Source organism: Chrysemys picta, chromosome 6 (assembly GCF_011386835.1).
Source record: "Chrysemys picta bellii isolate R12L10 chromosome 6, ASM1138683v2, whole genome shotgun sequence".
In the NCBI taxonomy this organism is placed as follows: Eukaryota; Metazoa; Chordata; order Testudines; family Emydidae; genus Chrysemys; species Chrysemys picta.
The window spans coordinates 95,147,040-95,170,944 of NC_088796.1; the positions used below are offsets into that span (position 1 = coordinate 95,147,040).

At 42.2% G+C, this 23,905-nt stretch overlaps 1 protein-coding gene across 14 annotated transcripts in view; it reads right to left on the bottom strand.

Annotated features, from left to right (window-relative positions):
* The window catches only part of TRPM3 (transient receptor potential cation channel subfamily M member 3), a 593,201-nt gene that overhangs the window by 31,034 nt on the left and 538,262 nt on the right, over positions 1-23,905 (bottom strand). For 9 of the 14 annotated variants that reach the window (XM_005297759.5, XM_065549391.1, XM_008168507.4 and 6 more), the window contains 6 exons: positions 21,690-21,719; positions 19,114-19,403; positions 18,088-18,316; positions 14,439-14,606; positions 13,328-13,453; positions 3,289-3,429 (listed from right to left, as the gene is read on the bottom strand). In XM_005297759.5, coding sequence (XP_005297816.2) covers positions 3,289-3,429; positions 13,328-13,453; positions 14,439-14,606; positions 18,088-18,316; positions 19,114-19,403; positions 21,690-21,719 — 984 coding nt within the window. The remainder of the gene's footprint in view (positions 1-3,288; positions 3,430-13,327; positions 13,454-14,438; positions 14,607-18,087; positions 18,317-19,113; positions 19,404-21,689; positions 21,720-23,905) is intronic. The other 5 variants (XM_005297764.5, XM_065549392.1, XM_005297762.5 and 2 more) reach the window with 1 other exon arrangement.

The following is a 23,905-nucleotide window of genomic DNA, read 5'->3' on the forward strand; positions in this document are numbered from 1 at the left end:
TAATACTGCATCTAGCCTGGTCATCATACATACTATTTCTACTACCTTGACCATCTATATCCTTACTGCTCTGGCCTGACTGCTTCTGTTGCTCACCCACCTATCCTCACCTCTTTCCTAATGGTTCCTAACATTGTTAGCATTTTTGACTGCTGCTGCACATTAAGCAGATGTTTTCAGAGAACTATGACTCCACAATCTCTTGAATGGTAACAGCTAATTTAGACCCTATCATTTTGTATGTATCAGTGGGATTACGTTGTCCAATGTCAATCATTTTGCATTTATCAACATTGAATTTCATCTCTCATTTTGTTGCCCAGATGCCCAGTTTCGTAACTGTTCAGTCTGCTTTGGACTTAACCATCTTGAGTAATTTTGTATCATCTGCAAACCTTGTCACCTCACTGTTTACTGCTTTTTCCTGATCATTTATGAATATGTTGAATAGCACTGGTCCCAGTAGAGATTCTTGGAGGACCTGCTATATATTGCTCTCCAATGTGAAAACTGACCATTTATTCCTACCCTTTGTTTCCTGTCTTTGAACCAATTACTGATCCATGAGAAGACCTTTCCTCTCATCCCATTAATGCTTACTTTGCTTAATAGCCTTTGGTGAGGGAACTTTGGCAAGTGACATGGAGTCACTGTGGAATAATTCTGTGGCAGGGATATTTGACTCTGGTCAGACTTTGCAGTGCTCAGTTCCCTTCTCTTTTCCCTGTGAGCACCTCACTGTTCGAGCAACAGCTCTATGACACAGAATATTTTAGGTCAAACTCTTCAGAGAACATCTTCAGTGCCAGGCATAGAGATTTAGGCGTGTGTTCTGTTAACACTGACATCTTATTACAAGTGTTTGTACTTCAAGAAGTAGGTTTCTCTTTCTTTTTATTGTATCTAAGTCTATTGCCTATGCTGTAACAAGGTCAAAAGGAAGCAACATAATGGGGCTGTGTATTTTGGAAGGAACATAGTAGTGACTTCAGTGGTGGTAGACAGTGATGAGCACCTAACAGAATTGGGTCCATAGTGCTGCTCTGTTCAATTAGTTCACACAAACAATTTGTTGAAGTGTGTGAAAGCATAGAGCTTGCAGTACTGAGTGCTGGCTTTATTTTTAGTCACTGGCTTGGAAACTACCTAGGCAAATTCTTTAAATTGACCATAATTATGAGCACAGCTAACATCTACCTCTTCTGCTTACAACAGGAGGAGGAAATGGACTCATCCCTTCTTTCAGATATGTATTTGGTGATTGGATTGTTTCTCTAGAGCTAACCTGATCTTCGCAACATGTTTAAAGGAAAGGGAGAGCCAGGCTGACCTATTCTGGGGTCTAGTCCTTTTGAATCAACAGATGTCTAATCTGAGTGGGACTGGCTGGACTGAAAATGTTGCTACCTAATTAGGGTGACCAGATGTCCCAATTTTATAGGGACAGTCCTGATTTTTGGGTCTTTTTCTTATATAGGCTCCTGTTACCCCCCACCCCATCCCGATTTTTCACATTTGCTGTCTGGTCACCCGATACCTAATTGAAAGAACAGCTTCAAAGTATGATGGGTCTATTCCCCATGCAAAACAACATAGGGACAGTGTCTTTGAAAGCCAGGTGATCCCACCTCTTGATGTCTTTTTTGAGTTAAAATGTACCTATTAGATAGATCTTGCCTGTTCTTGGCAACTAATCCCACCAATCCAAGTTGAATTGGGCCCCTTTAATGAATGAGTGGATATTAGTGTTGTAAAAATACAACGTCAATTTCAATAGTAACAGTTACAACATGCTGAGTTTAGCCCACTCCAACATACATTAAGAATGATGGTATTAGAGGTGGGCACAGAATAATGGAATGGTTTTCTGTGCCATTCATATTGACAACTGTAGTTGACATGGACACTTTCCTTGCTTGTTGAACCCTTGCTGAATACAAAGATTTTGGGGATTTCTTTTGAATAGTTTTTAGGCTATACTTCTTTTAAAAAATGAGCCAGACTGATTTCAGAGTTATTCTAACCCTCACTTGGAAGTTGCCTTTCTTTCATTTTGCAGCATTTCTCATTCAAGTCCAATCAGCCAGGCCCCACAGCCTTACTTTGCTCTGGAAGATGAATCTAGCCAAGATCCATTAATAAGTGACCCTGACCTCCCTCAGGACTTAAAATAGTAGAAACAGGTCTAAATGAAAATGTAGTATTGATCTCCCTCTTCCATTTCAGGATTGAAATAGTAGTGCAAGCCAGGACACTCATTTTGCTTACAGTGGAAAGAATTGTCTTGGTAGGAATAATGCACATTGATACTCATAATGATACTGGACTGCTGATAAGCAGTTTTTAGATTCATCAGCTTGATTAACATTTATTAGCTACAGTTCAGTAGTATTTTGTTGGATAACACTTGCCATCTTCGAGTAAGTTACCAGCATACGCTCCCCACCATGGTTTGATCTCTGCTGACAGGGAGCTGTTTGTGTTGTTTATATATGTATCATTAAGGTCTCAGCAGGAAAGCATGATTTTTTTTTCCAAGTCATCTCCCAAAACAGGGAGTTCTTTTTTGTGATTTCCTGAAATTGGGGTTGGGTTCAGCAGAAGGTAGATCATGAAAATTAGCCAAACAAAACAAAAATGATCTAAGGACATACACTGCTGTAGTAGCTGATACCTACTTTAATTAATTATGACCCAGTTATGGAGTCCTTACTCAGGCAAAGCTCCCACTGAGTCCAACAACAAATTCAATGGGAGTACTGCCCGATGGTGGACTTCAGAATTTGGCTCTATTACTGTAGTACTTAGAGACAGCTGTTTCCAAAAATAGGTCTACAACATTTACAGGCTCACCCGTTTGTCCATGTAAATCATCATTTGTACACCTCTACCCCGATATAACGCGGTCCTCGGGAACCAAAAATCCCTTCCGTGTTATAGGTGAAACCCCGTTATATCAGGGCAGTGGCAGCAGGACTCCAACAGTGATTTAAAGAGCCCAGGGCTCCCTGCAGCAGCTGGAGCCCCGGGCCCTTTAAAGCGCTGCCCGAGCCCTGCTGCTGGAGCCCTGGGGTTATATGCGAACCCGGGTTATATCGGGGTAGAGGTGTATATGCAAATACTGTACTGTGGTTGAATTTGCAAATGCCAGTCTGCTTCCCCAAATGGCATTTGTGAATATATTAATGGAGGTCCTCTGAAAATTTGTGCCAGTACAGACAGATACATGGACAACAGAGTGACACTGACTTATTTACAAGTGCCTGTATTATGAGGAAGATAGCTTACCGTGTAGAACCAAAACTTAACTATGGGTGCATTGTAGAACTCATATATCTTTCTTCCGAGAGGGATCAGTCTGTGTCTGCTGTGAACTTCTTCTTCCTCCTTCTTTCTTGATGATTCTCCATTCCCTCGGCCCAACATTGCCTGTAACAAGAAAGGTAGTTATTTCCTTGTGAACTACGAACTACCCCTTAATTGGATCCCACAGGGTGGATTGCTATTTTTGAAAGTGTCAAAAGGAGCCACATTAATTGATTCTCGGATATCTTCATCTTAACATGAGGATCGGGTCAGATGACCCATCCCTGTTGGGCCCATGTAGCTGCAGGATTCGAACTACTTTGTTTGCAAACAATCTCTTTTGGATGGGAAGCTCCAGTTCAGATCATATCAATTGTTCCCTCATAAGCTGAAGGAGCCACACACTTCAGCAGAACCGTCAATACCAATGTGACTACTGAGCTCCATTCACATGTTGGTTCTGGGACAAGAATAAGATGTGGGAGACATTTCTGCTTTTTGCTATATTGATTTCTCTTCTCCCAACAGTCACTTTCTATTATGTAGCTATGTGCAAAGCAGAGAAGGTTAGAATAGAAGTTGTTATAAGAAAATGATCAGAGAGTTGATACTGGAAGCGAAACGCAGGAAGGAGGAAAGCAGGTGTTGAAGGTTACTGAATTAGAAATAATGAAACTGGCTGTTGTTCATGTTGATTGTTGTATCCTACTTAGGCCACAATCCTGCAGTGATCTCCATATGGATGCAGAGGCCTGCCCTTTGGAGTCCATTGCAGGAATGAGGCTTTAGACTGTAAGCTCCTTGCTATAGGGATTGTATCTTCTTCCAGGGTTATTTTCCAGAATGCTGAACACACTTTAGCTGAGGATCTACCACGTAGTGTAAATTGCCTTAGCTCCATTGACTTCAATGACTTGATTTCATTGGCGCTATTACAATTTACACCAGTGGAGGATCGGCCGCTAGGTATTTTAGAAATAAATACATAAGACATTAATAAATACAATACCAATGGTGACTAAACAACAACAATGGATGTTGTCGACATGTAGAGCTAGTCTGAAATTCATGCTCAACCTTAGAGAGAGAGAGAGAGAATGATTACAATAAATATTACTCACTGAATCTTAAATGATTTTATAACCTCTGACGAATGGCATTGTTTTCCTTAAAGAAATAAGGCCAAAAAAAAAGAAAAAAAGAGAAGTGTCCTTCTGTATTTGTAATACTGACTGTAGAACTGCTCTTTTGTTTTCACTCCTCTCTGAATAGGAGACTCAGGGTAGCTGGAATTTTATGAGAGTTTCCATGCTGTGAGGAAGTTCCCACTCTTAAATTTGTTGTGACAGGCGCAGATTTTGATACTTCTCCATATAGTGACACCCGAAAGTCAAGTATTTGATACCTATTGTCTTACTTAAGTGCGCTGGTGCTGCCCTGATGCTTTCAGTTAATGTTTCTAGAACACTTTCCTTCTGAAGATTTCAAAACATTTTAAACATGAATTTAATGCAGCCTTGAAACACCCTTGCAAGTATTGCTATTATCCCCATTTTACAAAGGAGGAAACTAAGACACAGAGAGGTCAAGTGACTTGTCTAAAGTCACACAGGATGTCATGGCAGAGGTGTTTTCTCCCAATCCAGCATTTGTACTTTAATAACACTGTCCTTCCTTCCTTCATGTGTCCTGATTCAGCAAGGCATTTAATCGTGTACGTAATTAGTTGACTTCAGTGGGATTATTTATGTGCTTAAAGTGCCTTGCTGGAAATGCGATATGGCCCACCACCATAATAGCTAAGCAATTCCTAAATATTTAAAAATAAACCTTACAATCTCTTGTTTGTTTATTTGTGTGTGTACGTAGACTATATTGAGGAGAAAGCCAAGTCAAAAAATGAATTTTACCTTCTGCAATGGGAGGTGGTATTTCTGAGGATAATGACATTACAGTTCTGTGCCATTCTTCCTGGTGCTGAAAATTTTGAAGGTACTTTTGGGAAGATGCAGGTAAACTAAGGATGAATCCCCTAAACTCTTGATATTACATCTGATGTTTGCTGGGGCACTCCTATATTAAATAATCTCTTGATGGCTTTCCTTAATCTATAATATTAATTCATAACATTCATGTTCTTACATTCTATCTCCCTGAATAACCAGATTATTATATTGCTGTAACACCTTTGTCCTTTCTAGGGCTGTCAAGCAAGTAAAAAAATTCATCGCAATGAACCGCAGTGTTAAACAATAATAGAATACTATTTATATAAATATTTCTGGATGTTTTCCACATTTTCAAATATATTGATTTCAATTACAACATAGAATATATAATATATAGTGCTCACTTTATATTTATTTTTATTATAAATATTTGCACTGTAAAAATAAAAGAAATAGTATTTTTCAATTCACTTAATACTAGTACTGTAGTGCAATCTCTTATCATGAAAGTTGAACTTACAAATGTAGAATTATGTATAAAAAATAACTGCATTCAAAAATAAAACAATGTAAAACTTTAGAGCCTACAAGTCCACTCAGTCCTATTTCTTGCTCAACCAATCGCTCAGACAAACAAGTTTGTTTACATTTGCAGAAGATAATGCTTCCCGCTTATTGTTTACAATGTCACCTGAAAGTGAGAACAGGCATTCACATGGCACTGTTGTAGCCGGCGTTGCAAGATATTTACATGCCAGATGTGCTAAATATTCATATGTCCCTTCATGCTTCAACCACCAGTCCAGAGGACATGCATCCATGCTAATGATGGGTTCTGCTCGATAACGATCCAAAGCAGTGCAGACTAACGCATATCCATTTTCATCATGTGAGTCAGATGCCAACAGCAGACAGTTGATTTTCTTTTTTGGGGGGTTTGGGTTTTGTAGTTTCTGCATCAGAGTGTTGCTCTTTTAAGACTTCTGAAAGCATGCTCCTTCCCACTCCTGATCAGACTTTGGAAGGCACTTCTTAAATCTTGGCTTGAGTGCTGTCGCTTTTTTTAGAAATCTCACATTGGTACCTTCTTTGTATTTTGTCAAATCTGCAGTGAAAAAGTGTTCTTAAAACGAACAACATGCTGGGTCATCATCCGAGACTGCTATAACATGAAATATATGGCAGAATGTGGGTTAAACACAGAGCAGGAGACATACAATTCTCCCCCAAGGAGTTCAGTCACAAATTTAATTAATGCATTATTTTTTTTAAACGAGCGTCATCAGCATGGAAACATGTCCTCTGGAATGGTGGCCAAAGCATGAACGGGCAGACGAATGTTTAGCATATTTGGCACATAAATACCTTGCAATGACAGCTACAAAAGTTCAATTTGAACGTCTGTTCTCACTTTCAGGTAACATTGTAAACAAGAAGTGGGCAGCAGTATCTCCCGTAAATATAGACAAACAAGTTTGTTGATATTTTAGCGATTGGCTGAACAAGAAGTAGGACTCAGTGGACTTGTAGGCTCTAAAGTTTTACACTGTTTTGTTTTTGAGTGCAGTTATGTAACAAAAAAAATCTACATTTGTAAGTTGTGCTTTCATGATGAAGAGATTGCACTAAAGTACTTGTATGAGGTGAATTCAAAACTGCTATTTCTTTTGTTTATCATTTTTACAGTGCAAATATTTGTAATAAAATAATATAGAGTACTGTACACTTTGTATTCTGTGTTGTAATTGAAATCAATATATCTGAACATATGGAAAAACATCCAAAATATTTAATACATTTCAATTAGTATTCTATTGTTTAACAGTGTGATTAAAACTGTGATTAATCACAATAAATTTTTAAAATTGCCATTAATTTTTTTGAGTGATCACATGAGTTAAATGCGATTAATCAACAATCCTAGTCCTTTCTCTTCCCATACTCTTCAGACTGTTTGACACCCCACATTATTGTGTCATATCTATAATTTAGAATGCAAGTTCTTAAGGGTAGGCACTGTACCTTGCTATATCTTCTGGGAAGCCTTTCCTACATTTTTTGGCCTTATAAAGAATAAATTGTAACAATTCAATCAAAGCATGAACCTATGTATTTATTTCTGTCTGTCTAGATATTTATAGGGTACTTATTGTTAAGGTATCTAAGTTTTTGCTGCCATTTCTAGGGTTTACACTTTATTTGATTCATGTTAGTTTTCTCAGTGTTATTGCTATTTGCCATGTGGTTGCTCAGTTTCGTATTTGACCGAGTACCTGCTAACTGTAAGTCTCTATAGAAAAAGAACAAAGATCTAAGACTCAAGGACAGAGTAGAAGCTGAGTCTTTTCTCCCCCTCTTAAAACTGCAGTCCATCTTAGAAGAGTTATTTATCCATTAGCTCATTGTGTCTATCCCAGACGCTAGGGGCATTACCAAATGCGTTTAAAACAACTGGTATTAAATATTAGCACAGGGCACCCAACTTAGACCCCAAAAATAAGTCACAAGAAGTTTGGGTGAGATATAGTAGCAGAATAAAAGGAGGAAGTGGTTAATGAACAAAGGGAAATGGTAGCAGGATTCACTTTAGCTAAGCAGACTGATTCACTCCTTGCAGTCTCTATCTGCAGCACTCAGTGAATGTAATAATACTAATACAGACTGTTAACCCTTCCCATTACAAAAGACAATTTGCTCGAGGGACACAGGGACAGAGTTATTTCCCAGGTCACAAGAGAGGATGGCTTTCTGCATGTGATTTGAGATGCTCTGAACAATTTCTGCTCTTCCTGCCTGAGAAAATCATTTGTCTGCTTACTTCCCTCTGCCTCCTGAGTGTTTATGGGGAAAACTGATATCTGGTGCTACACAAATCTGCAGTGCCTATCCTGGGGGCTTCTAGCTCTGTTGCCTGCTTGTGCTCAAGAGTTCTGAGGGAGAGGTGAAAAAGGGCTTTGGCAGATTTAACTAAGGCACTGGTCAGTGTTTCAGGGCGGGTGACTGTTCAACAGATTCCAAACCCTTCACAGTTTCATAAATGTGTGACTCTGAATGGTCCTGTACTCCCACAGCAGTCAACGTTCAGTATCTTGCTGTAGGTTCATTTCTTATTTCACTATTGCTGCTTTATTGCCTAGTTATTCTTGCTTTCTTGTGGATAATGATGCTGAGGTTAAACATGTTACAGTCATTTCAAAATAACCATCTACCACAGAGCCACCCTCCCCCACATTGCAGATGGGGAATAGCTTTAAAACTGCTAGGGATTAGGCTTAATCTAATGTCCCAGGATGTTAATTTCATGATGGTATTAACAAATCTGAAAAGCCTTCCCATTAAAAATATTATAGAAAGAGCCTGAGTCAAGGGACAGTTTGCACTGTGCTGTTGCAAGCAGTGAATGTGAACAAACATGTGTCTATTTCTGAGGGGAAGTAGAAGATAGGAGAAGCAGTGAGACTACACTGAAACTGTTTGGTAAATGGCATCTCATTTTCTAAAACTTTGCCTGTGGTTTGCCATGAGTCAATCAGAGTAATCCTGACTCGAGGGCAACATGCACAGTGCAGTATATCTGCAGCATCCTCATTACTTGCTTTCCCTTTGGCCTGCAGTTTTATGTTGTGTGCTACATGTACATTATTGAGTTGGACATGGGGATTTTGTGAGCAGGGTTCTGGGATTTTTTTTAGGCATGTGGTTTTATTTCATTGTAATTATGTTTAGAGTTGTTCCGGCAACAAGAAACATTTGGGTTGTGCACTTACAAATTAAAAGATGTTTTTTAGTAGTAGCAATATATACTGTGTATTTGTTTTATAACAGGAATTTTGATCCCAATGAATATGAGCTTAGGCTTTTCAGAATTCATCTTTAGGGTATGTCTTCACTACCGCTGGATTGGCGGGTAGTAATCGATCTATCGGGGATTGATTTATCGCATCTCATCTAGACGCGATAAATTGATCCCCGAACGCGCTCCCCGTTGACTCCGGAACTCCACCAGAGCGAGAGATGGTAGCCGCGGCCGTCAATCCCGCGCTGTGAGGACCCGAGGTAAATCGATCAAAGATACTTTGACTTCAGCTATGTTATTCATGTAGCTGAAGTTGCGTATCTTAGATCGATTCCCCCCTCCAGTGTAGACCAGCCCTTAGTGAAATGCACAAGCTATTTACAAACTTTAGTGTCTATAAACTAGTGAGGAACATAACTCACTGAATATCCATCTACGTGCACGCGTGCGCACACACACACACACACACACAACCATCTCCACAATACAGTGGGAAATGATGGCCATGTGATAACAGTTCTGGGTGGCTATTCCTTGCTAAGGAATGGATGCTTTCATTGTTTCTAGGACAAAAATAGCTAAAAACCCCAGAGATGTAAGCATGTAAAAAACAGCTTTTGCATGTGCTCAATAGTTCCTTTTTCTGAATACTGAGAACACAGTTTTCTAGACACTGATCTATACTAACTGCAGCTCTACGTGCTCAATTCTGCAGCATCTGCTGAACATTGTTGAAAGAAATAAGCAGAGGCAAAGCACTAGTGCTGGGCATATGTCTACACAGCATTTTGGAGCAAGCTCCCCAGCCTTGGTCAACAGATTTATAGATTTTAAGGCCAGAAGGGATCATTATGATCATCTAGTCTGACCTCCTGTATAACACAGACCATACATATCATTTTGGGGAAGTTCTTCCTAGAGCAGATCGTATAGAAAAACATGCAATCTTGATTTAAAAAATGGTCACTGATGGGTCTGCAGGGCTTGCACTAGCACTCTAAAAATAACTGTGCAGACAGCACTCTGAAGCTGTGTCTTGGGTAGGAGTTTAGTGGGAGGGTGAGTTTCAAAGCCCGAGCTCCAGCCCAAGCTGAAACTCCAAAGCTCTGCCTATACAGCTATTTTTAGCACACTAGTGTGATCCCCGCCAGCCATCTTTTGACTTGGCCTACGAGGTTTGCTCCAAAATGCTGCGTAAGACTTACCCTTAGTGTTTGCTCAGCAGCTGTACAGAGAGGTGTCCACACAGTGTGCAGAAATGTTCTGCAGTTAGGGTGAAATTCATCTCTGTGCAAGGGACCAGCATGGGCTAATGCACTACTTAAGTCCCCAAATTATGGCTTTTACATGAGACATAAGTGGTGCATCCCTTGTGCTGGTTCTCTGCACCGGGACAAATTTCACCCATAGTGCTTAGCAATGTGAGCAAGCTTATATATTCACCCTGAACTGAGTCATTGGGAGTGAGCAGAAGTGTATGAGTGGAGGTGAGTTAAGGCCTGGCCAGGGCAAAGGTGTTAAGTTCAGCTCAGTGGCCCCCCCATTAGCATTTGCAGCTGCTCCTTTTGCTTGCCAATAACAGCAGTTTACTCAAGTCAGATTAAGAGTTGCTGACAGCAGGGAGGACAGACACAGAAATATGTCCAGGGGTTGTGGGAAAACAATTTCCCTCACAGACAGCCATTCAGTGTTTCCTGGAACAAAGAGGCAACCATTTTTTTGCCAACCTTTCCTAGACGACTGTGCTCATTTCCCCCAGTTCACTTGGTCTTTAAGAACAAACAGGCAAAACCGCCCTGCTATCTCACAGCTCTCATCTGTACCACTGCAGCGCTGACCCCACGGAGAAGCTAACTTTCAAAGCTTTGTAGCTTTAGGGTTTCAGTCTGTATTGGTTTTATTTTATTTATTTTTTTTAATTCCAGAAAGAGCCTGAATCATTTCATATCCAAAAAAACTAACCTACTTGAGATTTTTTTGAAAAGGGGAATGTCCTAAGCCCAAACATGTTTCTTTTATTTGCACTCTTACTACTTGTAGAAGGGGAGACACTTTATTTGATGTGGAAAATTAGAACTAAACAAAGAAAATACTGAATGAATGACTGTGATGTGGTATGTTGTTCCCGGAAATAAGATTGTCAGTGGAAGAGTTAGACTCCTGTAGATTTTAGTCTCCTGCCACTCCTCCCCCCATCCAGTAATTCTTCAAATTTAAGTATTAAGGATTAGTGAGTGAAAGTTCCATGCACAAATCCTATGACTTTTTAACCCTTTTTGTGCTGAGGTTGCAATGATGACAGAGGAGCTCTAGCAAATGTGTTCTTGTGGGCATGTTATATCAGGAAATCCTGTTGCCTATCACCAAAGTGTTAATGGGATTTGTGCCTGGCACTCCCATGCACCTGTTAGAAATTTAAAAAGCAAAAATAAAAAACAAGTAATTTACAATGTATAAAGTCAGCATTCTAGTGACATGCACTATGGATGATAACTTAGGGCTTGTCTATTGGATAGGGTAATGGACACTGAGGGTGTAATTTTTTTAGGCACAGTAACATGTTGCACATTAATTGATCTGTGTGGACCCTACTGGTGCATACTAAAGGTTCCCTAATGAAATACTGATTCAAATGACACTACATTAAAGCACACTAGGGAACCTTTAGTGCGCACCAGCAGGGTGCACTTTAGAAATCACACTCCTGCATTGTGCACTGCAACACCATATAGACAAGCCTTCAATTCCCCTTTCCTGATATAACTGTCCCTCTGGGTACTACCAAACAAAAAACTGTTAAAAAGCAGTATAAACACATACAAACATGCTGAGTCATACACACTGGCTTTATTTCCTTGCTTTTGCACCTTGTGTGGTCCTTTACTCCTGTGCAGAACGAGTGCAGATTGGGTGGAAAATGCTATCAGATCAGAATGGGAGCGATTTACACCCACTTTGCATAAGTGTAAGCCAAGGCGGTAACACAATCCTTTTAGTGCACCACAGGGTGGTGATAAAATCCCCCCCGTCCTCTGAGGCAGCACAGAAAACATAGAACACACCCTATTCTATAATAATCAATTCACAGAGTTGTACTACTAGCCATTTAAAAAAAGGAGGGCAACTTTATGTTCAAGATACACTTATGAAGAATTAATAGACATTATAAGCACTCTATAGACCTGAGTAGTGTGTGTTGCGGACAGTGATAAGACCATAGATGGTGTTTTAGATGGTTACGAGTTATGGTTATAAGCAACTTGTTGGACTCTATAACAATTGATTAACCGTTTATGAAAACATCTATTAATAATTTATTAACTCTCATAGACTGTTTAAAATGTACCCTAAATATCTAGTGTGACCAAAAAAAGGTCTTCATGAAAGAGCTTTTTGAGTAATCCTTCTGGGGTCCTCCTGTCCCAAGGGTGAAGCAGTTCAGATAAAATAAGAACCAATGCATAACTTTCACCCAAAATTTAAACCAAACTATTTTTCATAATTAGAAAAACGTCACTTGTTGTCAAGCCTGGGAAAGGACTAAATATAGCAGCCTCCTGACATGGATGCTGTCTTTCTTCTGAAACTATCCAGAAAGGTCCCAGTTTCTGCAAATCTCCTACATCTCCACTCTGGGGCCCAGCAGCTTGCCTGCTGTTGATTGATGCAAAATTAATTAATTGGGTGTTCTATAGCTCACAACTCAAGGACATATAAAAAACATTTGAATCCAGCAGCAGAGGGCCCAAGACCATATTACAAGAGCTGCTGGACTCCATGTGATCAGCTGGGTCCCCCTGCTCCTGATTTTGTAGAGAAGGTTGTAGTCATTCTCCCTGAATTGGGATATCAGTGGTGTGTGTGCTGCATATCAGGGAGTAGGGGGGCAGGGTCAAAGGAGAGAGCCATAGGACTGTCAGAAGGCTGAGAGGAAGGAAAGCTTAAATCCTAAGTCCTGCAGAGAAGAATATATCATTCAGCGTATAGTGCTTTTTTAGTGGGAATCAGAAGGTTTTTGAAGGGAAATGTAGTATTGGAGACAAGAAACAGAGAGCCAGAATGTTCACAGAGAGATCATGGTATTTACCTCATCGCCATATTTTTACCCAATGCCATAAACACGGCACTGTGTGAAGCGCTTATAGGATTTGAATAAGCACTTCATGAATTGAGCAGAAGCCAGCAATAATTAATTGTAATTAATAGCTAATGAGTGGAAAACAACCCATCCAATGCTATGCTGGCATCTGGTCTTTTCCAATGGCCAGGTTCTTGCCTGCAAATAGGTCCTGTAGGCAGGTCTTGTGGACCGGTTCTTCTGCTTGCCTGCATATTGGGTCCTGTAGGCAGGTCCTTCTGCCTGCCTGCAGACGGGGTCCTGGGGGCAGCGCCTGCTGTTTGCCTGTGGGAAATAGGCTGTTTTTTAAAAAAATTAACCAGAAAGAACCCTTTTCTTTTTTACTGATGTGTTTCAGTTCCATCTTGGCCCTGGAGGACTAGGGTGGATTTAAAGCCCTTCAAAGCTCTTTGATGATGGGATTTGCAATTTCCCCCCTATCATGGCCAAATAAAAAATGCCCATGAAGCTTGATACAAACAAGGAACTGTGGAGATTTGTCTAATCATCGGAATTTCAATGGTTTGAGTCCTTTTGTGGTATAATTATTCATTCAGGGTTACACTGTGCAATTCTAACATTTTAAATGAAGCAAATAAAATATTCATCATAAAAAAAAAGAACACAATGAAATGTAACCCCCCCCCCACCAAACTCCTGTTATTATCCAGGGCTAGATTGTGCAATCCTTTCTAAGTATTTCCACATGTGTACTAGTAAATAATCACCAGTGTGAGAAAGGGTTGAGTGAGGGAACTCAAAGAGGTGAAATTCTGATTAGACAGATTTCCATATCTTAGCAGTAGACATACCAATACACTAATTTCTGCTTAATGAGAAGAGATAAAAGGAAAAAACCTGCAGTCTCCATCCAAGCTTTGGGAACTCCCATTCTCCCTGCCTTCTGAACACACGAAAGACTAGTGCTCAGTCTCATCCAGGCCACTCATCCTAACATTCTTGGGTGTGTTCTGAATCCTGCAAGTCTGTTACATTTAGTTCAGACAATGCCACGTTGCTGTTGGTCAATACATGACGTCACATCACAATGTGATGAGGCAGTATTGTCATGCACTGAGGCAACATCAGGACTCAAAGAGGCAAATTTGGTGATTCAGCATTGCAACGTAAGTATTGAGTCCCGCCGAGGAAAGAGGATTGTTGGAGGCATTTATCCACTAAACTTGGACATTCTAGTCTGCAGTCCCTGTAGAGGTAGGAATAGTAAATTGACAGAACTTAGGCTGGCTTTTGTATTATTTGCTCTTACTGTGAGTTCCATGTCCTCCTCTTCCTTTTCCTTTACTGGTTTTTCTGGTTCCTCTGGCTCCTTCTCTTGTAGATGGATCTCATGGGCCTGAGACATGTAAGGCATGTCATCTTTGTTCTTGAACTCCAAGCTGAGAATTGAAGGAGGAAGTAGAATTCCTAGAATTACCTAAAGCAATAATAATGATAATAATAATAATCATCTCAATTAACAGGTTATGATTATGGTGGTAGCTTAGTATCAAATGGAACAAGCCCCTTGGGGAATCTGGGAATCAAACATTCCAGTGTGTAAGTTTCAATGGCACCTGGAAATCTGTCATTTGAGATTTTGTTTACAGAGGACTGTGGGGAAACTAAGCATAGCATGCCTTGCAATGTTAATGGAAGTTATATGGCTAACTCATTGTGCTGAATAATTTATTTATCCCTAAATTGCTCATCTCATACATATTGTTACAAGCTAGAACACTACAAAATATTACCATACTAGGTAGTAGGCGGAACCACAAAAGCATTGAACCTTGAACCTGAAAAGTCTTGCACATTGCACAGTAGAGTGTTCCAGTGTTAATGTGAGACACAAGAAATATTAGGCAATAGACATAGTCCTCTGCAGTAAGTGTTAGCCGTGTCTACAATACAGAACCTGTGCTGGCATAGCTATGCTGGTAGAGCCCACTAGTGGAGACACAGCATAAACCAACAGAAGGAGTTTAGCCAGGATGGTAATACTGCCTCCTCAAAAGACATTAGCTATGCCAACGAAAGCACTTTTCTGTTGGCATAGTTACATCTACACTAGAGAGGTTGTTGACTTAGCTATGTTGGGTAGGGGTGTGATATTTTTGACACAGCTAGGTCAACTAAACTTAGTAGAGTAGATCAGGGCTCAGTAAGTTCCCTGTGGTCCCTTACTTGCAAGTACATAGGGTAGAATAGGTCAGGACAATGGCATGAGTGAGTCTGAGGAGACGGACTTAAAAGTATGCAACTTATGTGCTTAGGTATTCACTCCTGTAACTTGGCAGCCATGCAGCACTGCTCCCGTCAATGTGAGCTCAAATTCTCCTGTATTCGCTGTCTTGTGCTGCACATCCATTTTACCTTCTTCTTATACATGCAACACACTACACCTGGGTTGTGCGGGATCAAGCCCATCATGGTTTAGGCCCATTTGTAATCACATACACACACACACACACACACCAAAGCTTGATTTTTGCCAGCATTTCATGGAAAAATCATTTTATACATATCTCCAATGAATTTATCTCCAGTAATGCCAATGAAATTATTTAGTAGGCCTGTTGGCATATGTGGAGAGAGTATATTTCCATCCCATGAGGGAGAACATTCCTGCTTTGTCTACTGGTGCCTACTAGCGCATTGCAGAGGTCATTCCAGGTCTCTGGACTGGAGCTGCCCTGCTTTTAAAGTACACCCCCGCCCCCCAACGCTGCCATATAACCCATTAAGGTGCATGAAAAAGTCTATGCTGTTCTCTCTTTTGCCTAAAGAGAGTTGCTTCAGGGAGGGAGAGTTAAAGGATAAAGGTTTATGGAATAAAGCAGAATAAATAGAGTGAACAATAAACTGAGTGTAGACATTTGGGAGGAGCTGCTGTTGGAACAAACCAAAAGGAAAATGGAATTTATCACCCTGAGGTACTTATCATGCAAAGGATAGGGCCAGGGGCCTGCTGTGTGGCTGAAGAGATACATACTGTAAAGGACAAGGCATAGAAGGGGAAATGGATAGATACACTACACTACAGTAAGCAAGATCTACTGAGTAATGAACAACTGGAACATTTCAAAAGCAGTGATGAGCTCCCAAAATCCTAATTACCGGTTCCCTACCGGGTCCTCGGTGGTGGGGGAGACACTTCACTCGCTCCGGATTTTCGGCGGCGGGTCCTTCACCCGGAGCGAGTGAAGACCTTCCCACCCCCCACCGCCGAAGTGCCGCCGAAGACCCAGTAGGGAACCACGCGGTGTCTCTCCACCCCCCACATTCGACCCCAACCCACTTCCTGCTCCAGACTGCCTCCCTCAGAACCCGCAACCCATCAACCTCCCCGCACCTTGTCCCCTGACAACCCCCTCCCGAGACCACCCCACCCTAACTGCCCCCCCAGAACCCCACCCCCTACCCAACTCGCCCCACGCCCTGTCCCCTGACTGCCCCAACCCCATCCACCATCACCCCGACAGACCCCCGGAACTCCCACGCCTACCCAACCCCCCGTTCCCCATCCCTTGACCACCTCCCCAGAACCTCCGCCTCCTCCAACCACTCCCTGCCCCTTATCCAACCCCTCCTCCCAGCCCCAGCCCCCTTACCATGCTGCTCAAAGTGGCAGGAGCTGCCGAGCTGCCCAGAGTGCTGCCGCCGGTGGTGTGGCGCACTGGGGCTCTGCGAGGGGGGAGGAGTGGGGGAGGGGCCGGGGGAGCCTCCCCAGCTGGGAGCTCAGGCGGGCCGGACAGCACGGTCCCGCAGGCTGGATGTGGCCCACGGACTGGAGTTTGCCCACCCGCCAGCCCCTTTACAACCGGTTCTACACCGGCTTCTAAATTTAACAACCAGTTCTTTGCAAACCGGTGCGAACCGGCTCCAGCTCACTACTGCTCAAAAGTCAGGTTTGCAAGATGGTCAGGCCCCCCAGGGAAAGCAAGGGGATCAGGGCACAGATGGATTCAGAAAACATATGGCTAAGAGGGAGGACTTTCCAAAATGTAAGAACATGTCCTAGTTTTAGAAAGAAAGGTACTCATGCAGAGCTCTGACACAAGTGAGATAAGAATCTTATTAGCCACTGACACTCATTTGTTACTGATAGTGCATTAGTTCCAGTGTGATAATGATATCTTTATATCTCTGCTGTTCATAATTATTTTCTCAGATACATGCTTTTGCAGCATAGTAGAACAACCAGAGCAAGTATCGATTTTCACATGTAAACCTGATACAGGCGAGGGAATGCCCCGGTCAGGGTATATCACCACAAAACATAATTAAAAATGGCAATTCTTGGTCTGACTAGTGAATACTGTGGTGAAGGTGAATGCACCACAGTTCAGTTCCTCTTGGACAGAAATGCCTGTCAGAAAACCCCTCTCACTGGCTGTTTTACCAGAGAAATTAAGTATTAAATGGGCGTGATTGAATTATCTTCCACATCCCTTAGGGGTGGTCGGTCCAGGTTAGGTAGGAGGCAGCTTGACATGGGACTGCAGGGGTATTTGCACTGCTGCTGCATTTGCTTGTTCTGAGGATCATTCTCCAGGGTTGCCAATTCAGCACCTTTCATTAGTAGTAAATTCACTCACACACCCTTTTTATTTATTAATTGATTTTTTAAAAAAATACGGCCAAACCCTGAAGTCTTCAGTTAGGGAGACATCCTGCAGTCCTTGCTCAGTCTTTATGACAGTAACTGTCCTACTGATCTTGGAGAGTTTTGACCAAGGACAGAGTAAGGCACTCAGGATTTGGGCTAGCAGGGATGAGCACTGTGTCATGTCACTATAAACAACACAGGACCATGCAATTAGTTTATTAGTCATCTAGTTGTTGCTGATTTGGTGTCAACCCCCTCGCCATCCCTTAGAGCTCTTGCTCTTAATTGATACTAAGGCAGTGCTGACCTTTAGACCTGAATTTTTGCGCATCCGGAGCCGGCCCATCCACATGTCTGTGAGCAGCATTTGGCTGCAAGTGTGAGCAATGAAATCTCTGTGCTTGGCTGCCACCGCAAGCTGCAGGCACGTGGCGTTACTCCAGTTCTTCAGCTCGTAGGTCAGCAGTTTCATTGCCAGCTGCTCATCCTGCTTGTACGATTGGTCCAACAGCTCCACCGCCAGCTGGCCGAAATCCCTGCAACAGAGGACATTCTCATTAGCCAGCACAGTCTGCTTTGCGGAAAGTACACTGTTAATGACAGCTCCATGAAATGCTTTCGCGGTGCTGGCTGTACATGGAGGCCCACATTTTCAAACCTGAGTGCCTAAAGTTAGGCACTTTAATAAATGTCCTGATTTAGAATACTGAGTACCCACTGCTCCCAGACATCTGCTCCCACCTGTCTGCCTGCTGTTCTCTCCTTGAAGCCCACTGTCTATCTGCAGTTAGGCAATCCAGGTCCCCCTTGCTTGTTCATGATCACATGATCAGGTACCCTTGAAGGGGAGGCTTTATTAACCAGTGTCCAAAAATTGTTCAAATTCCTGTTGGTCTTTGATTCATGGATTTTAAGGCCAGAAGGGATTATGATGATGATCTAGTCTGATCTCCTGATTAGTTACTTCCTGTACCTGGATACTACTTCAGCAGATTTTGAACTGTATTTCATTGGGATGGGAAAAGTGACTCAACAGAATCACATTCAGGCTCTGGTGGCCTCAAGATGGAGGAAAGCATATAGTCAGTATAGAGGCTTCATTCACCTTTTTGGCTCCTGTTCTATCCATTTCAGAAGTTGCACTGTTAGCACAGTTTTTAGAAGGGCTCTGTTAGCACAGGTGTGCCCTAAAAGTCACTCCTTTGGCTTCGAGGGGCCTGCACTTTCCCTACATCTTTAGCAGTTAAAGCAAACCACTCCTAAGCTGATTACTGGCAGTTTCAGCAGCCTCTCTTTGCTACTCCCCAGAAAGTATGCATGAAAGGAAATCAACCTGGAGTTGTGGTTCAGCTCCTGGGATATGTCATCCACCATGTCATTTTCTGATGCCTCGTGGGCCATGGCTTTGCAGAGTTTACAGGCCACCAGAGCTTTAGCCATAGCCTCCTCCCCATGCTGCCAGAAAAAGAGGGCCATCTTCTGACGCTTCATCAGCACAGCCCACACCATCAGCTCATGGAAGGGGAAAGGGAAATGGTTAATCTCAGGATCATCCAAATCAATATCCACTTCTTCTTCTCGTTTCTTTGTGGTCTTCCTTCCTCTTCGCAAAGGGACATCATCCTGTCAAACAAGGAGAAAGTGTGGTTCTAGGGAATGATGTGAATCAGTTTACATTGGGTACAGGAGACACGACATGAGGAAGCTGACTCCCTCACCACAGGCACACTCATGTTCATGTAACTTACTTTCTTTTAATTGCTGATTAGACTGACTAATTATTCACTATGACCAGCCCACATTCTGAGTTTCTAGGAGGAGAATTTCTGCTGCTTCCCACTACTTCTCCCTACACAAATTTACATAACTAATTTCACATTCACTGAAAAAAATAATTCACAGAATAAATGTGATGCATATGAAATAATGATTCAACACTCCCAGCTCCTGCCTAGTGGGAAATGGGAGACTGGGAACGTCAATCTAACCTGGCCCTTCCCTGTGGTAGTGCAGAGCACTATCAGAACATGCCCAGGTCACTCCTGGGAAAGCCACCCTTACGTTAAACCTTTTGGTTTGTCCATTTACTTCTGAGTTTTTAATCTCATTGGGGTGGATATATTCACCTCTTTTCACTCTAACTGCATTAGAGAGAACAATGAGGGAGACGCTGGAGGATGCTTCATCAAAAGATGGTAGCATGGTATTGTTTTGTCCTTTCCCCACTTCTGTCTCATTCTTAGTGATCTCCCCCCTCCTGATCTTATCAGTGGGGTAACCTATCTCTCCTTACATACTATCCCACTCCCTCAATTCTGTGTCCTTTCTTCTCTCCTTTCCCCCTCCAATTCCATGTTATTTCTTCTTGCTTGCCTGTCCTGTTTATTTCCATCCTCTCATCTTGTCCTATAACTTTCCTTTGTCCTTCTGTTCCCAGACTGCGTGCGCTGAACTTAGCTCCTTGTGTGAGCAGCAAAGTAAAACTTATAATACAAAATCTCAGCTCTCTGAAGTGCCAATGTACAGCATTACAGAGGCTGAAGGATGTCGGGTTATTGAAGATTGACACTGCACTACACTAATGCCCTCCATTCTATCTCAGCTCAATTTCCCAAGATATTTTACTTCTGAAAATCTTTATTTTAATATTGTTTACAATTAAATATAGTTAAAAAGTGGTCATAAAAGTGACAATTATAAACCAATGATATTTACAAAATAATTAAGGCTGGGATTTGTGAAAGTGGTCCCATTGATGGCATTGGGAGTACAGACAGGACAAAGTGGAGGGTTTTTGAGAATCCCAGCCTAAATAGCATGTAAAATAATTTAAAAAAACTATACTCAGTGCTTCACATTTTCCATAATTAGGTTGCCATGAAAATTGCTACAGAATCCAACCACTTGACACAGAATTATGCCCCAGAATTGAAGTTTTCATTAAAAGAGAGAGGCATCTGTCCCATATAGTTGTAAAGAAAACCTTCAATATCTGAGAAAAACATGAAACAGTGCAGTAATGGTTTGCTGAGTCTGCAAACAGACAGCCTGAAACAACTATTCTGAGAAGTGCAAACCACTCACATTCAACTAAGTATGGTGCTCACACTGAAACTTAAAAACAAGAATCTAATTGCTAACAAATGCCCTGATGGGCCTGGGCTGGATTCTGGTGCCCTCACTCACATTAAGTAGTACCTTCTCCCTCATGTAGTTCCACTGAAGTAAACAGGACTATTTGTGGAGCAAGGTACTACTCAATATGAATAACAGTATGTGCATCTGACCCTATTTTAGAAGAAACATTCATGTAATGTGGTTATCTATCCATTGCGGTCAGATGTGGTAGCAGGTATTTGGCTGAGGACAGCAAGGCATCTAGTTGCTATGTATAGATTCTGGAGTGGCAAAGTAGGATTTTGTTCTTCCCTGCACCCCGAACAATTGCCTCTAACCTTTTCTACAAAGGGAAAAGAAAAAGTCAAAAGCCTCAGCCATGTCAATGGGAATTGGGCATCACATCCTATATTTGTTTGACCTCTCTGACAGCTTTCTATTTTTATAGTTGTTGGATTGGGATACTGGTTTCAAATAGACTGTACTATTTAAAACAATATGTACCGATTTCACCAACAGAGACCTGGAGATAACAGGATTTACTTCCTCCACTTTTTTTTTAGTTTGTCTATGGGGAAGCATACTGAGAAACTGATTTTCTATTTGCATTTATATAAACAATTTACTTTGGTGGAAAGTACACCCTTGTGTGTGATTAACTTCTCATTCTAAATCTGTGGAACTTTTAAAAGATATTAATTACGAGAAGTCTCAGATAGTATATTGCCAATGAATTTGTTTGGTGAGAAAGCGAAGTGAATTTAACATTAAGATTTATTACATGTCACCTACCTCCATTCCCAGAAGTTTCAGGGCTTTTGGCTGTACAAAAAAAGAGTTTAATAAACCATTATATAACCTATCCATACCAACAACATTTTAAACAAAATTATATAATCCTAGTTGTCCCCTCTTCCCCAAGATTCCTGGCATAAGTTTGGCCCCTACCATAAGTTACAGCAGCTCTAATTTGTGCTGGATGGCAACAGACACTAAGGCGCCATTCCATCCATTGAGGATCCCGGGAGTTCATTAGCATTCTGGACATGTACCCTTCACCTGACAACCCCACTAACAAGAAGCTGAAAAAGAGGGGGCACTCTGCTGGCTCTGCATCTCTCTCAGGGATTCTCCCATCTCCTCACAGAGCAGATATAGGGCCCTTTTTTCCCACTGCTTCAGCAATTCAAAGGGATCAAGGATCTGGCCCAAGGTTTACAAGGCCTTAATTTATACAGTTTTTCCACTGAGTGGCTGAGGGAAGGGAGCATTTCTCTGCAGAGAAAAGAGTGCATTTTGCTACTTCTAAAAATGAAATGACAGAAAAGCCATCCCCAGGGTGGAATTGGCAAAAAAACCCCAAACAAACCCAGCAGGTCTCCAGTTTTCCTTTGGATGTAAACATTTCATAACAGCTGTTGTACTATCAGGACCAATGTCTGCTAGGATGAGATCATCAGAATCATATTCATATATGTCTCTAGAAAGTGAACCCATATGTGAAATATCTGTGTTGGCTAGAGAGTAAGCTAAGAGAAGTTGTTATAACTAGAAGTTTCATGGAAGACAACCAAATTCTGCTTTCAGTTCCACTGCTGTGAATCTGGAGAGACTTCATTAAAGACAAGAATGAACATCACTTTGTTTTATAAAGACTGACAAATTACTCCAGATTCACAGCAGTATAACATCAAAAAATACAAAACTGTGCGTTGAACCTGCACCCTTTGCACTCAAGGAATGCAGGATCAAGCCCATTTAGAGTTATGATTTTTCCTGCTCTGAAATCTCCATGCCACTTACAAAGGTTTCAGCACATACCAGGGAAATTCAATTTTTTTCCCAGTCTAACTGCAGTATACTACCTATTACAGGGGCTGATCCAAAGCCCATGAAAGTCAATGGAAAGACACTCATTGCCTTCATAAGGCTTTGTATCAGAACCATTTACAGATTCATATTCATAGATTTTAGGGTCAGAACGGACCATGATGATCATTTAGTCTGACCTCCTGAATAACACAGGCCAAAGAATCTCACCTAATAATTTCTGCAGCCAGCCTATAAAATAGCTTGTGTCAGGAGCTGACTTTCACTAGGTCGCAGTGAGGCAGCTGTTCTGCTATGCACAAAACCCTGATCATAATGAACTGCTAATCAGTAGAGAGAATTGTTGCTTTTAAAAAATCTAGAACCCAGTAACAATCTTTATCCTAGACTCAGGGCAACAGCAGCTGGATCCTAGCAGCAAATGACATGCATATATTGATTCTTCCTCTTATAACTTCTATCATGGGAAGAAAACTACCAAAATTCAGCCCCTTACTGAATTGACTCCCAGCACCTTTTTGTTATTACCACATCAGACAGGCCGTCGACAGGGGGAAGCAAAGGGGGCAATTGCCCAGGGGCCCGGGTGATTTAAAAGGGCCCAGGGGCCCCTGGCCGCTGCTAGCAGCGCAGTGGGGTTAAGGCGGGCTTCCTGCTCGCCCTTGCTCTGCGCCGCTCCCAGAAGTGGCCGACACGTCCCTGCGGCTCCTGGGTTGAGAGTTTCCGCACGCTGCCCCCATCCCGAGCGCTGACTCCGCAGCTCCCATTGGCTGGGAACTGCGGACAATGGGAGCTATGGGGGCGGTGCCTGTGGGCAGTGGTGCGTGGAGTCCCTCTGGGCCCCCCACCTAGAAGTCGCAGCCAGAGGGATGTGCCGGTTGGTTTGGGGAGCTGCCAGAGGTAAGCACCGACCCCCTGACCTCCTCCTGCACCGTGACTCTCTGCCCCAGCAGAGTGAACACCCCCTCCCACACCCAAACTCCCTCCCAGAGCCTGCACTCCACACCCCTCCTGCACTCATTCTCCCTCCCAGAGCCCGACCCCTCACTCCCTCCCGCACCCAAACTTCCTTCCAAAGCCTGTACCCCACACCACCTCCCGCACCCAAACTTCCTTCCAGAGCCTGCACCCCGCATCCCCTCCAACAACCAAACTTCCTTCCAAAGCCTGCACCCCTC